We start from the raw sequence: 16,466 nt of genomic DNA on the forward strand, positions 1-16,466 counted from the left end.
TCTCTCTCTCTCTGTCTCGTGCTCACTCTCCCTCTCTCAAATAAATGAATAAAATCTTTTTTAAAAAAATTAATTAATTAAAGTTCAACTTTAAAATTTATGAAATTGAATAAAAATAACTTCGGTGGTCTTCAGAGTATATTTACTCTATTTTTTTTCTTTTTGTTAACAGAATGGAAGCATTATGGAAGGCCTAGCCTTATGGAAAAATAATGTAGACAAACGTTTTGAGGGTGTTGAAGATTGCATGATATGTTTCTCAGTCATTCATGGTTTCAACTATTCTCTTCCCAAAAAAGCCTGTAGAACATGCAAGAAAAAGTTCCATTCAGCCTGCTTGGTAAGTCCAAAGAGAAAATAACTTACTTATATTTTATGTATATTTATATGTGTGATATCTAATTTTAGAAAATGATGTTAAACTCTTAATGGTAGTTAATGAGAGGCATATTAAAATGATTTTTCAAAATCTGTAAAAGATAATTAGTAATTCACGGATATTGGTAGCATCAAAGCACTTTAATAAATGGGTGTTTTTATTATAGCTCTTACTCAAACAGTAGATGGTCCTATAAGATCTAGACCATAAAGGAGACTGAAAAAATTGGAACCAGGGGCCATCTGGCATTAGAGCTCTTTACTGTTTTTAAACATCATATTGAAAAGAAAGCTGCCCAAGATACAGTTGCTTCATAAGGAGGTCTTCCTGACATGTCTTAGTGGTTGGGTGCGGGAACATAGGGAGAAAGAGTCATACTGTAGCCTTTGGAAGTAATGTGAGTTGTGTTGATTTTGGAGATGAATGGAGGAAGCTAAAATTTTGGTATTCTCCCTTTCCACTTAATCATTGTTAAGCTTACCTTGGATGTATATGTAAAATGACAGCTTTAAAAGGTACTTTTAACATTTAAAACCTTTTCTTTTTCAGTACAAATGGTTTACGTCTAGCAACAAATCCACTTGTCCACTCTGTCGTGAGACCTTTTTCTGAATTTTTTCCTTCCATTGGAAGTGATCCCTGAAGTAAATCAAGCAAAGACTGTGGATCTGGATCCATCTTAAAGTGTTGATGGGAGGAGGCCAGTGAGCATTACTTTTAAATAGGACCTTCTCTGGAAAATTATTTTGGTTAAAGTAATGATCCTAAAATCAGGTTTACTTATCTTTAGATTGCTTTGTAAATGTTTGGAAACCTTTTCTTTTACATAAGAATATTACATATTTGAGAGAAAATATTTATATTAATAGTTTAATCTTTTTGTATATTTAAAAATAAATATGGAAAAACTCTAAATTACAGAATTGGAATTTGTGAAAGCACTGTCCAACTGTATTATGCTAAAAAGCCCGTTCAGTTTGTTGATCTATGTTCTAGAAGAGTCCAAGTGAGGCAAATGAATTGAGAGGGTTGATTTATATCTACAGATATTTTAGGACTTATTTATTAGTTATGACAAAATTAATTAGTATTCTGCTATTTGTAGATTATTTTAATGATAAAAATGAGGCTAAGCTATTAATATAGCTTATCATAAGCTATTTGAAGCATGCTCTGAAATCCTATATAAAAGAGTGTAAACTGAACTTTAAGGTGTCTCCATTCAAGGGTTATGAAATTCAGAAAATTAAATTCACGGCACTGACCTTTTGCTGTGGAAGAATTTCCATGTATTAGTGAAATTTGAATTGCAGACTTGTCAGTGAACTTATTACTCCATTTGAGTGAGTCTCTAGAGGGTATGAATTTGAGAGAAACAGAATTAGATTATTTCATTCATGAAGCAGAGTGGTAGTTACCCCTCTATCTAGAGGGAAGAAATAAATAAGTATTTCTGAAACTTAAAATTGGTGGAAAAAACAAAAATTTTAAAATGTCGTAGGAGGCTTTCAATTTTGTAAGCAAATTTTGCTATTCTTACTGGCCAGAGTTACACTACATTAGAGATTTGGGGGAGCTTATTTTTTCCAGCCTTTAGAAGTACAAGTTAATAATTTTAGTACTAAGTAAAATTCAGTATAATGGGCTGAAGTGGAATAGGTGAATACCTGCCATTTGCCACATCACTGTTACCCTTAAAAAAATTGTGCCCAAGTTATAAAAATATGGAAGTTTAGAACTTGGAATAATTTTATTGCAGTCTTCCATTACATGGGAAATATTAGCATATCTAATAGCAAGTTTACTTGAAAGATCAGCTAATCATCTCTGTTGCAAATGTTTAATTGGCAAAAAGCAAGTCATGTTAAATAAAATCACTGCTTACCATCAACTGGGTAAAATGGTTATTATTGAAATAGAATGAATGTGGTCAGAGTATTGTAGTCAAGAGTGAAGTATTATGCATGAATTACAGATCTCTTGAGTTGAATTTGTAGATGCAGTATCCTACCCAGTTTTGTCTGTCTCTTGGATTTTTCTCCCTAGTGTTTATTATCTTATAGCCTTGGAGACTCAAGGAGTCAGTCAATGAAGAACAGATAGCAAAATTCTACCTCTTCTTAATGCCTTTCTTAAAATATTCTCTTTCTATGTCTCTCTCTGACATAGTAATCCCAAAGGATTGTGTTACTCTGTGAAAGTTACACACTTTTCCTTTAAAAATGGTTTTATAATAAGACCTTGTTTATAACTTTTCCAATATTCGTACTTCTTGGCTTCTGACCCAAACCTCAAGTAGAACAGAAAAGGGAATAATGGAGCATTGTTTTTCCACGTTAGTATCTAGGGCATCAGGTTCTTGGTGAAACACTATAATTAAATGGAATACCTACTCCTCATACTTAGGACTCTTAACACATTTCTTTGAGACTTGTAAATATAAATGTAAAGCTTGTTACTGTTTATATGCTAAAGAAAAAGCTTTCCAAAATAAGACTGAAATTCAGAATATCATTGATTAAAGTTTTATTTATATAGCTTTAACAACTCTGCAGAGCATCCCTTAAAATTCTAGCATAAGGACATTAAAAATTGCATGAGATTCAAAGCCCATTAGCAAAATTATTAATTTAAAACCCTAATGTAAATTGCAAATTTTAGAATTTATTTTTAAACTCTTATTTATCACATGCTCTAATGTATGTACATAAGTTTCTGTGGCTTAAATAATTAATGTTATTATTTGATAAGTTTTGGTGGTGTGAATGATTAATGTTCTTATTTGATTGTTATACCATATGTGCCCATTAAGATTCTTTTTAATTATAAAATATTTCAAGTATACAGAGTAATAATAATATAAATGCCCTTGTACTCTTCACAAACTATTTTGCCATATTTGCTTCTGATTTTTAAAGAAATAAAATATTCCTCTTTTGTACTCCTCCCTGATGCCATCTCCTCTTTCCCTCCCTAGAGCTAACCTACTGTTCTGAAGTTGGCGTGACTCTTTCCTATTTAAGATTTTATACTTTATCATGTGTTTGTATCCATAAATAATATATAGCAGTTTAAAAAATATTTTTATTTGCGATAGCCTATTGTATGTAGTCTTTTGTAACTTGCTTTTTCATTCAACATAACTGCTGTTTATAGAATATTAGTTTACTTCCCAATTCCCCCAATAATGGTCATTTCAATTATTATTTTTTGCTATTTTGAACAGTGCTGCAGGTGTACATCCTTGATAACATTTTCTCACACAGATGTCCTAGAATATTCTCTCATATGCCCCCAAACGTATATGTAGACCGTGTGATATGTATACTCTCTGACTTTAGATCTTGTCAAGACAGTTGCTCTCCAAAGTGGTGTGTAAGTTTGCACTGCCAACAGTAAGGGAAGAGAGTTCTGGTTTTCTTGCCTCATCACCAATACTTAGTCTTCTCAGGTTTTTAAATTTTTCTAGTCAGAGCTGTGAGAATATAGCTTTTTGTTTTAATTCATATTTCCCTGGCCACCAAGAACCTTAGCTTCATTTCATATACTTATTGGTCATTGTGAATTTATTATCTATATGCCTACTTTTCTCTATTACATGGCAGCTTTTAGTGTGTGGGTTGACTTTAACGTGGTCTGTGGCTGTCTTAATTATATAGAATTTTGCAGTTAAGTTTAGTCACATTTATCACCCTTTTCCTTTATGATTGAGCCCTTTTTGTGTTAGGTTTTAAAAATTTATTCCTTCCCCGAAGTCTGAAAAATTCTATTTTGCTTCAAAAGCTATAAATTTCAAAATATGCCTAATTCACCTCAAATTAAATTTTGTGATTGCTGTAAGGTAGAAATCCTACCCCATATTGATAGCCAGTTCTCCTAACATCTCTTATTAAATAATATGCCTATCCCCCCATTAACTTTGTAGTGGCTCCTCTCTTACATTACCAAATCTCTTTGCATGTGCAAATTGGTTTCTGGACTCTGTATTCTATTCCATTGGCCTACTTATCTGTGTTAATTCTACACAAATTTTTTTATTTATTTAAAACATAGCTTTATAATTAATTTGAAGAGGAGGTAAGTAGTCATCTACTCTTACTGTTCCAGGACTTTCCTCTGCTATCCAAGTACTCCCCTTCCCTTGCTTGTTTATTATCATGGCTAGTTTGTCCTCACTGTACTAAGTTGTTTTAGGAAAGAATTTGATAAATGCCCATGTTAGGTTTTATCTGGTGCAACTGGGTGGCTCTTCTGGCTTAAGGTCTTCCAACCCAGTTATTCTGTTTGTTTCAAAATTGGAAACAAAAATTTTGTATATTTGTGATGGAATGCTTGAACTTCTCCGTGATTTTGTCTTTTTGTTTTATAAAAGTTCCTTGCAAAAAGACTTTGGGCTCAGCAAGGTATTTAGCATGGGGGTCTGCTAATCTAACAACTTTGATAATATCTTTTTTTTTTTTTTAACTCTGGATTTCTTTTTAAGGATAGTAACTTCTTTAGGTGGCACCAAAGCATCAAATAACTTGTATATTTCATATCGGATTTTATTAGGTTAAGGAACCTCTGTTTCTGTAGCATTCCAAATTGATATGTTATTTCAAAAATATACTGGCTGTCTATTTACTCTTCTTAGCAATGTGATATGTCCTGTAAAAGACTCTTAAAAAGAAACCTATAAAAGACTACAAGTTTGTCCACTTAGTCTATTTTTCTAAAAGACTTTGGTGTATTGTATATCCAGATAATAGTCTTCCTTTTCATTTTTTTAATATAAAACCCATTAACAAACAGTATTTGTAAGAATTTAGTAGTGCAGTGTTCAAAATGTCTGTTCTGGGCATAGACACTTCTTGAACTGCAGAACCATAATCATGGGATTCTTCATCAGCTAAAGATAATAAAGTTAATGGATTTGAGAACGCTATACCACTGGATGGTAAAATGAGAAAGAGAAGGTGATAATATACTTTATGTGGTACCATTAGATTTAATTTGCATATTGATCTTGTACCTTCCAACCTTGCTGAACTACTTTATTCTTTTTTTTTTTTTTTTTAAGATTTTATTTATTTATTTGACAGAGAGAGACACACCTAGAGAGGGAACACAAGCAGGGGGAGTGGGAGAGGGAGAAGCAGGCTTCCCACCGAGCAGGGAGCCCGATGCGGGGCTCGATCCCAGGGCCCTGGGATCATGACCTGAGCCGAAGGCAGACGCCTAATGACTGAGCCACCCAGGTGCCCCTGAACTACTTTATTCTAATAGGGGTGTGTGTGTGTGTGTGTGTGTGTGTGCGCGCACATATGTGTGTGTAAATTCCTTAAGATTTTCTATTATATACAAGATATGGCAAATAAGGAGTTTTACTTCTTTTCCAGTCTGGATTCCTTGTGTTTCTTTTTCTTGCCTAATTGCCTTGGCTGGAACCTCCAGTGTTGAACAGAAGTGTTGAGAATAGATATGCTTGTCTTGTTCTTGATCTTAAGGGGTAAACTTTCAGTCTTCCAGCATTGTGGTATTAGCTGTGGTTGATAATAATCAGACTTAAAGGTGAACTTAGTACAAATGTGAAGATGCTTCAACTAATTATAATTAGTCTAGTTAGCAGTTTCTCTGATGCAAGAGAAAATAAGCTATTGGATCAAAGGATAAGCTTGTAAGAGACAGTGGAGTTTTTATGTGTGCCATGCTGCAGAAAAACTGTTAGAGCAGAGTTTCTCAACCTCAGTACTTTTGGCATTTTAAGGTGCATAATTCTTTGTTTAGGGAACTGCCCTGTGTATTATACGATGTTTAGCAGCATTCCTGGCCTCCATCTACCAGATGCCAGTGCAGCATCCCATTTGTGACAACCAAAAATTTCCAGACATTGCCAGATGTCCCTTGGGTGGTAAAATTGGCCCTAGAGAACCATTGCCTTAGAGCAGGACTAATAAGCCCTATTGAATAAAAATATAATGTGAGCCGCATGTTATTTTAAATTTTGCTAAGTAGCCACATTAAAAAATGTAAGAAGAAATAGGTGAAATTAATTTTAGTAACACATTTTAACTTGGTATCCAAAATACTATTTTGATATGTAATTGATATAAAAATTAGATATTTTACATTTTCTATATTGTTTTTGAGATCCAGTGTGTTATTTCAAATTTACAACACATTTCAATTCAGATAGGAAATTTTCATCAGAATTACTTGATCTTTACTTAGATTTCAGAAAATTTACAGTTAAGAAAGTAAATTCACATACCTAAATTTTTCCAAACATACTTAAAAGTTTTACAATAACTGGATCACATGTCCATTTTGGAATTTAAATTAATTAAAATTAAATAAATTTTACATTTAGTTCCTCAGTCACACTTGGCATATTTCAAGTGCCTACTGAGCCACCTGCGGCTAGTGACTGTTGCATTGGACAGGTCTAACTTTACATGTACAGACAGAAAGAAGGGTTTATTAGAATCTAGGAAGATTCAGTCTGGACTGTTGTTAAATTCAGATCCAAATACTTTACCTATGTCTTGGGAGTCTTTGCCTGTAAGAATTCTGGGATTAGGGCGCCTGGGTGGGTGGCTCAGTCGGTTAAGTGACTGCCTTCGGCTCAGGTCATGATCCTGGAGTCCCGGGATCGAGTCCTGCATCGGGCTCCCTGCTCTGCGGGGAGCCTGCTTCTCCCTCCCCGCCTCCCCCTGCTTGTGTTCCCTCTCTCGCTGTGTCTCTCTCTGTCAAATAAATAAATAAAATCTTAAAAAAAAAAAAAGAATTCTGGGATTATGGGTGCGTGGGAGGCTCAGTTGGTTAGGCATCTGCCTTCAGCTCAGGTCATGATCTCGGGGTCCTGGGGTCAAGCCTGCAGCCTCTCATTGGGCTCTCTGCTCAGCGGGGAGTCTGCTTCTCCCTCTCCCTCTCCTTCTGTGCTCTCTCTCTCAAATAAGTAAAATCTTTAAAAAAGAATTCTGGGATCATAGCTTACCACTTGATTATTTTTGAAATTGCACACACAGTGTAGTTATATGTCCAAATCAGCTATGCTTTAATCATATATAGAATTTTCCAGAGCTTTAAAAAAAAATCTTGCAGTATTACCTGGCAGTTTCATATATTAAGTAGAACCTTACTTATTAAATGGTTGTGTCATAAAGAAAGTACTATATCTTAATATTGGTCCCAGAATAACAGTTAAAGATTTAGACATTTCCACTATTTGGTTTTAGTACTCTGAGGGATCTGGTATTCTGTGGTAGTGGAATTATTAGTTTATAAAGTGACCCATATCTGTATTTTGTTGTCCATCTCTATTTATAAACCTGTCTCCCTAGTTTAGAAGAAGGTCAGGGAATTTTTAAGTGCTGATGTCTCCTGGAGTGGCATTAGTAGAGAGACTTTGGATAGTTGTCCTGTTTTTATCCATTATAGGGCATTCATTTTTCCTAAGGCCCCTTCTGCTTATGGTATCCTTGTCCAGAGCTGCCTAATTCTTACAGAACATAAAACCTTTTGGTCTTATTTTTGATACCAGTTGTTTTATCTTGAGGGTCAGAAATTTGTTTTGATTTCTAGCTTTTTGAAATGTTAAGTGACATCTTCTAAATTGTCATTTTTAAGTCCTATTTTCATTTAAAAAAAAAGGACAAGCCCATCTGCCTTTACAAATTAGCTCTTGAGGGTACCCCAGAATATTGTTTCAATTTTCAGAGTCTGCTACTTACTCATCTTATTTGTTTATAATTTTGAATTTTCGTCCAATCTGTCTATGAGGGAAAGGCTTCTGGAATGGCCTTATGTAGTACATTTCCTGTTTGCTTCCCCTTTCAGGATCATACATTGAATTATGAGGAAACTGGGTTATTTAAACCATCTCCTAGTTTTGGGATCTTTGTTGTTATTGATTTTGCTGCTTTTAACTATTTTGTTCCCATCTGAGGGGCTAATAATTAAGTGAACTTGTTGGTACAGACTTCAGGACAACAAATATCTAACAAAATTCTAAATTCTATAGCAAGTTTGTTTTCCGAAGGTTAAGAAAATCCTTGATTATAGCTCTCTACTTGACTCCAAACCAAGATTAAAATATCAGTTTCTTTAGATCTGCATTCTGCTCTAATAGTTTTGAAGGGATATGATATGATGTAATTGTTCTAAGAAAAACTTTGAGCAAAGGATCACTTTTTTTTCAAGGTAAAAGAAGGTGCAGAAGAAGGAATTTGGTAAAGATCAAGAGGGAAAGGTGTGAGGAGGTGGATTTCAGAAGGCTTGAATGGCAGTGAGTTTTCAGTATTTCAGTTTGAGATCTCAGCATACCAATCAAAAGTTGACTGTTGAATACTTCAGGCTTTTCCCTCCTGATTTTTCTAGAGCTCCTTTGAATGTATTAATTTTGGCATATCAGAAGTTCCTTAAAATGGCTATAAGTAATTCTAAGTCATTTTTTAGCAAAATTTTGCCACTTACCAAGTTAAGCACAAGGGTTAGGATTGTAGTGAAAACTGTTAGGAGGAGGTTGTGCCTTTGACATAGACAAATCAACGACAAGAAAAAGGCACTGCATTTGTCCAAAGTGTATTTGTTAGCAGTAGATGAGGGTCCCCAACCAAGCAGAGGAGAGGAAAGAGCTGGTGATCAATGACCCCAGCCATTGATGATCCTGAAATAAAGACTAAACAAAGTGAACTTCTTTTACAAATTGCCAGGCCTTGAGGAGTACTCATGAAGATGACCCAAAGCAAAATTCAGCCAATCATTCTAGCAGCCAATTGTCATCAGTCTAATGGGCCATTAGTCTTTAGAGTCAATTTATACTGATTTGGAGCCTATTGCATCTGTCTGTTCCCTATGAAGTACTTCCTTTTATACATTCAACACACGCAAGACAACAACGGACAAAACAGGAATACTTAAAACAAGATTTTGTATAAATAGATGAACAAAAATGTGAAAACAAACCAAGCAGTGGGAAAATAGGATAATGGCAAAAATATTTACCAAATAGTTCACCTCTAAATCAGAAGGTAGGTTATCATATAGACAGGACAAAGTATAATAAATAAACTTATATGGAGATCTATTTGTTTAGAAGTCTTAGATAAATTGAGCAATAAGAACTAAATGAAACTGGTCTAAGTTCAGATTGTTTTTGAGAAACTCACCTGGCAACAGGTCTGAGACCTGCTGGAGTGTGGGGCTCAAGAAGCCACTGATCTTTCCTGTTGGTCCAAGGATCCACTGGAATACCATCAAATGAGGTATTCTAAATGATCTTCTTGTGGGAATTGTCCAAGGAAGAGATGAAGATTACCACTTGATAACTGAAACAATAGCTGGGAAAGGGAGAGTTGTGCTGGTTAGGCCCATCATTTTGAATAAACCCAACTGCTAATTTTATATGAGGTTTTTGAGTGAGGGATTGTTATGGTGTTCAGTTGGTTGCAGCGGTCGAGTGGATTGAGGTCAGTCTTACAGACATGGTTATTCTGGCAAGATCTGGGGCCAGCTGGCTTTCAGCAGATTTACTAAGTTTATTGTTGATTGGTTGGCCTTTGAAGTATGAGACTGTCACTGAATGATTGGCTTCCAGAGGCAAGTTGTCATTGATCAATTAAGATAAACTGAGGCAAGTTTGGATTGATCAAATAGGTTTAAAACGGATTCAGATTTACTTGTTACTGGCTATAGAACAATCTTTTATTAGGACTTTCACTAGGCTCTTTTAATAAAAACCTATTCCTAATAGGTTTCTTGGTTCATAATTTTTGCTAGATTTACTTTTTAAAAAATGAAGTGAAATTCACATAACAGCCATTTTTAAATGGGCAGCTCAGTGGCATTTAGTACAATTTAACAGTTACTCCTTAATCTCCCACCCAACCCCTGGTAACCACCAGTCTACTTTCTGTCTCTGTGGATTTACCTATATAACATGTGACCTTTTGTATCTGCTTTCTTTTACTTGGCATGTTTTCAAGGTTCATGCACATGGTAGCATGTATCTGTATGTCACTCCTTTTTATGGCTGAATAATATTCCACAGGATGTGTATACCACAGTTTATTTATCCATTCATCTCTTGATGGACATGTGAATTGTGTTTTTTGTTTTTGTTTTTTTTTGCTGCTGTGAACAATGTGTCTATGAACATTCATGTACAAGTATTTTTATGAGTACATGTTTTCAATTCTTTGGAGTATATACATAGGAGCAGAATTGCTGGTAGTTCTATTTTTAGCTTTTTGAGGAAACACCAAACTGTTTGCCATAGCAGCTGCCACATTTATATTCTCAGCAGTGTCCAAGGGCTCCAAAATCTTCCCATCCGTGCCAACACTTATTATTTTGTTTTTTTCCCAGTTGCCGCCATCCTAGTGGATATGAAGTGGTATTTCATTGTGGGTCTGATTTGAATTTCTCTAATGATTAATGATGTTGTGCATCTTTTCATGTGTTCATTGACCATTTTGTGTATCTTTGGAGAATAGCTATATAAATCCTCTGCTCATTTTAAAATTTTTGTTGTTGAGTTGTAAGACTTTAAAATATATATTTAATATATATTAATATATTAATATTAATAATTATAGTATATATTGATCTATATCTATATATATATTTCGGATACTAGACCAAGATCTACTTTTTGTTTTTATTTATTTATTTTTTTAAAGATTTTATTTAGTGGGAGAGGGAGAAGCAGGCTCCCCGCTGAGCAGGAAGCCGGATGCAGGGCTCGATCCCAGGACCTTGGGATCATGACCTGAGCCGAAGGCAGCTGCTTAACTGACTGAGCCACCCAGGCGCCCCCAAGATCTACATGTTAATGCTCTTTAATTTGGGGGGGAGTTCCTGAGACTTCAGTATTAATTAGATTTGGCTTTGAATGACAAACAGTCCAAAGCAAATTTCTTAAACAAGAAATTTCTCTCTTTTGTAAATGAAGTCCAGATGTAAGCAGTTGAGGGCTGTACTCCATAATCATGACAGACCGAGGTTTCTTACGTATGTACATGGACCTAGGTTTCTTAGTTGTTGCTTCACTATTCTCAAATTGTGATTCCACTTCATGGCCCAAGCTGACAGCTCAAGCAAGCCCCAGCTGTTATGCACTTTACAGTCAGCACAAAGGAAGAAAGAGGAACGTGCTCGCTTGCTGTGAGGATGCTCTTCACAAGTCACACACAACACGCACATCCTTCAGGAAGAATTTTTTCTCCTGTCAATCTCGAGCTTCAAGAGCAGCTGGAGAATATCTTTATTCCTAGTAGCCATATGTCCAGCTCAAAGTCAGGAGTTCTGTTGCTGAGGAAGGTGGGGAGAACAGATATATGGAAGGACAACCAACAGAGTCTCTTAAACTGTTTTGATACTTGTGTGAGTGCTCGTCTTTTCCAGTATTAGTCAGTATTTGCAAACCTGGATGACCATAATTTTCTAGAGTTGCATATGCCTGTAAAATGTCAGTGTTCTTTATCCAGTCTAACAACCTTTGTTTTTTAATAGTAATATTTAGCTCATTTACATAATATAGATAAGTTTTATATTTTTCTAATTGTCTCATTGCTTGTGTGTTCTTTTTTTGCTGCTTTTGGACTCATGAGGTTGTTCGTTTTCCAGGCACCCATAGTCTTCATGAGTATCTTTTATTCTTACATCCTTCTGTTATCTTAACTTTACATTATAAATGTGTATGGTTTATTATTCAAGGTTATCCTGGAGTTTATAACAATACACATTTGGCTTAATATCTCATATGAATTAATACTTTAACCACTTCCTGGAGGACAATTCAAGGACCTTAGAATAATTTCAACACTATTGTTTTGTTTTGTTTTGTTTTGTTTTTTTAATTTATTTATTGGAGAGCGAGCGAGAGAGAAACAGCATGAGAGAGGAGAGGGTCAGAGGGAGAAGCAGGCTCCCTGCCGAGCCGGGAGCCCGATGTGGGACTCGATCCCAGGACCCTGGGATCATGACCTGAGCTGAAGGCAGTCGCTTAACCAACTGAGCCACCCAGGCGCCCTACACTATTGTTCTTTTGTACTATTGTTTTCAAGCATTTCTTTATATTTTAAAACCCACAAGACATTACTGCTTTATTAGCCTGTATGTTAGTTTGTATTTGTTATATGTCCTCTTTGTATTGATTTGTATTGATCTCCACTCTTCCCTGCATCTTTGGCAGTTCCTGTCTTTCATCACAGTACAGTGTCTTGCATCTTTGGGATTCCACTGTGTCTGTTGCAAAGAATTGGAGTTTTATTATTCCTTGTAAGGAATGTATCCCTCACCCCACCCTCCCCCGGCTGCTTTGATTTTCCCTTTGTTTTTGGTTTTAAACAGTTTGGTGTCTCTAGGTGTGGATTCTTGTTGTTATTGTTTGTTTGGGATTGTAAAACTACTTGAATCAGGGATTTGATGTCTTTAGTCATTTTTTGGAAAATTCTGAGGCATGAACTCTACAAATAGCACTTTTGCTCCATTCCTTCTCTCCTGTTCTACTCAATTTTCACCATAAACCATATGTGTCTTAGATTTTCTGTGTTGTTGTTGTTTTATTCTTTCTTCTCTTGATGTTTTTATCATTTGTGTTCTAGTAGTTATTTAATAACTTAGAAAAATGTATTTTTAATACCTATAGTCTGGTCACAGGAAATTAATTTTTTAAAATTTCAACTTACATTTTGTTACAGAACAGTATTATGGGGGTAAATAAAAATATTTTAAGCACTAAAATATGCTATAATTCTGTGAGGTAAGTGGAATAAAAATACTGACCCAATGAATGATGTTAAATGTCTGACTGTTGAAGAGTTTGTTCTTGTATTATTATATTGATGATGGTACACGACGAGATCAGTCACGCCAAGGGTGGTATGACCACAGACGATACGATGATGGTGGGAATCAAATTGCTATAGTATTTAGATTCTGTTAGATACATTTAAAAGAATGATATAACAGTTTTTAAAAATGTAAGTCTCATATGCCACTGGAGATGATATTAAACTTATTTAAATTTATGATGGTAAATGTTAGTTATCAATTTAAAAAATAATGTGAAGTGGTACATATTTTCCCAAAATGTGTTTAGAGGTATGCAAGCAATAAAGTTTGAAGTTACTGTTCTGGCAGATGCTAAGTGTAAGGTGGGCTATCAGGTTCTAATACCAGACCCACACAGATCTTTACTGATAGTTTTATAGAGATTTAAAAATATTTCTTGAGATTTGGTGCTAGAGAATCTGACATGAATAGCGTGTCACGCTCTCTCTATTCTAGGTAAGCTAGTCAAGTTACGGTGCTAGAAATGTTGAAGAAACTGCTTTACTGCTTGAGGCCCATCTTCCAAAGGCTCTGTGGTTAGGATTCTAGCCATTGCTGGAAAAGAGAGAGAAATCAAACATTTCTGTTGTCAGAGCTTCCCTAATAGCAAAATCAACAGCCTTTAGGAAATGAAAAGTTTACATTTTCTATCAACAAAAGAATACACATTTTGACATGTCTTACTAGAAATGGTTTTGTAGTTAATTGTCACAAAATTACAATTAATTACATTTTTGGGAAAGCACTTTCCTTAATTCAGCACCTCCTCATGCCTACATAATGTGGAGCTTTGTCATGGTCAGCTTGGCAGTAGTTCTGAGGACAGTGCCTGTGGAATGTCACATCTTTTTTTCTCATCTTACTGTGCTGGCAAGACTTCTTAGTAAACAGTCTTCCTTGTTTCTTGATTAGCTTTAAGATGGAATATTTTAAGTACTAAATGTGATACACATGTATAGATTTGGGGTACATAATACTCTGTATTAGGAAGTATCTTTCTATTCTTTGCTTATATTTTAAAGTCCTGAATGGATGATGAGTTTTATCAAATGCTTTTTCTACATCTATTTAAATGACAAATTGTTGTTTTTCCTTCCTCTGTCCTTGAGGTGGATTACATAAATAGATTTCCTAATGTTGAACCATTCTTGCATTCTTAGGATAAACACTACTTGGGTCATGATCAGTGCTATTATTACTAGTAATATATTTGTGAGTTTAAAAAATATTTTTTTCAAATTTTGCATCTTTGTTCACAAAATCAACCTATGATCTTTCTTGTATTTATTTATATTCATAAGGGAAATTAACCTAAATTTTCTTATATTGTTTCCATTTGGTTTTGCTATCAATGATACACTAGTATCATAAAATGAGTTAGGATTCTTGAATGTTTGGTAAAACTCACCCATAAAATCACCTGGTGCTTTTATTTTATGGGGTGAGGGTAGAATGGGCAGATACTCAACTAATTCAATGGCTTTAAATGTCATAGACTCGGGGCGCCTGGGTGGCTCAGTCAGTTAAGCGGCTGCCTTCGGCTCAGGTCATGATCCTGGAGTCCTGGGATTGAGTCCCGCATCGGGCTCCTTGCTCAGCAGGGGGTCTGCTTCTCCCTCTTCCTCTGCCTGCCTCTCTGCCTACTTGTGCTCTCTATCTGTCAAATAAATAAATAAAATCTTTAAAAAAAAAATGTCATAGACTCTTTAAAGTGTTCCACTTTTCACAAGTTAGTAAGTTTTATTTTTTTAGGAGATTATCCATTTCATCTGTTTTCAAATTTATTGCTATAAAGTTATTCATGTTATTTTCTTATGATTTTAACATTTATACTCTATTTGCAAATACGGTCTTTTCATCCCTAATATTTATTTGTGTCTCATTTCTCTTTTTCTTGGTCTACTTTATTAGACATTTATCTTGTTAATCTTTCCAGAGAACATGTTTTTGTTTTTAACTCCTCAGATTCTCTTATGTTTTATTAATTTTTTTTCTTTTTTCTTTTTCTCCTTGTCTTTTGGGATAAATTCTTCTGTCTTGGCTTATTACTTTCTTCTATTTCTTTATACTTTCTGATAGTTTATTCTTATCCTTTTTGTACCTTGTTGAGTTGGATGTTTCCTTATTTTATCTATTTTTGTTTGTTTTCTGATAGATGCATTTGAGGGGTGTATTTCTCTCTACATCTTGAACTGTATTTCACAAGAGTTGACATGTGATGCTTTTTCATCTCATGATTTTCAATATGATTGTTAATTTGACCCAGTTATCTAAAAGCAGTTTTTTTTATTGTTTGTTAATATAGGAAGCATATCCCTTTTATTTTCACTTTTTTGAAATAAATTTCTACATATACTTCATTGTGGTTATGATTTCATTTCATCGTGGTTACTGTTTTCCCTCTGGCATGCGGTCATCCTTAGACGGGAATCCCTAAGCCCACTCAGGGTGCAGCAGTAGGCTCCACCTTTTGAAGGGGTGAGTGTCAGAGAATTTGTGGACATAATTTTAAAATCCCCACAATGGAGATAATGCACATACAGATTCTGATGGAGCAATGTTACACCAAAAACAATGTTCTTTTTAATTTAAGAAAGCTATAAAAGACAAATGAATTTCAAATTGGTTGAGGTAACTATATAATTTAGGATTACATCTAAACTGTGTTATGCTATCAAATAGCCTCGGTTTAATTTATATATACACACACACTTTATACTGACTGAACACTATAAACAAACACACAAGCTGATATTAAACAGTATACTTCAGCAGAACAATGCATTCTTCTTCTCTGTGCAGCCTATCATAAATTGGGTTTTAGATACATTGGAGGTTTCAAGCTCATGCTGTAATTCACTGTAAGTGTCCTACAAGGGCATCAAAGCTTTTCTAAGTCCTCTAAATTTTGATTACATTTGTTTAAGCTCAGAAAACTAATGAAAGAAAATGGCATTTACAATACACCATAGGAGCCAGGGAGACACCAGCACTTAGCAAATCCACTAAATAAGCAACCCCATCTACTTCAAAAATTCCTAATTATTTTAATATGACTGCTCAAAGACAATTGTCTCAGCACATGGCTACTGCGGGAAGCACGTTGATACATCACTTTGCGAAGCATGACTTTTCATTCAAGTGATTATTCTAAAATAATTTCATTTTCCGTTCCAGTTTTTCTTATTTCACATATGAGAAGCAAGGCTATTATTACTGATGTGTTTCATTAGCAGGACTTTGGAGTTAAATGATGCCAGTTTTATATTAA

The 16,466-nt window shown here is 34.8% G+C and overlaps 1 protein-coding gene across 1 annotated transcript in view; it reads left to right on the forward strand.

The window, feature by feature from the left end:
- LTN1 (listerin E3 ubiquitin protein ligase 1) overlaps window positions 1–15,550 on the forward strand; it is a 76,436-nt gene extending 60,886 nt beyond the window's left edge. Inside the window, exons 29-30 of the mRNA XM_064579673.1 lie at window positions 173–340; window positions 929–15,550. Of these exons, the coding sequence (XP_064435743.1) occupies window positions 173–340; window positions 929–991 (231 nt within the window). The 3' untranslated portion in view covers window positions 992–15,550. The remainder of the gene's footprint in view (window positions 1–172; window positions 341–928) is intronic.
- The last annotated feature ends 916 nt before the right edge of the window (window positions 15,551–16,466 follow it).

The sequence above is a fragment of the Mirounga angustirostris genome, unplaced genomic scaffold (assembly GCF_029215605.1).
Source record: "Mirounga angustirostris isolate CCGP_5_RB_7025 unplaced genomic scaffold, mMirAng1.0.hap1 SCAF_1, whole genome shotgun sequence".
Taxonomy (NCBI): domain Eukaryota; kingdom Metazoa; phylum Chordata; class Mammalia; order Carnivora; family Phocidae; genus Mirounga; species Mirounga angustirostris.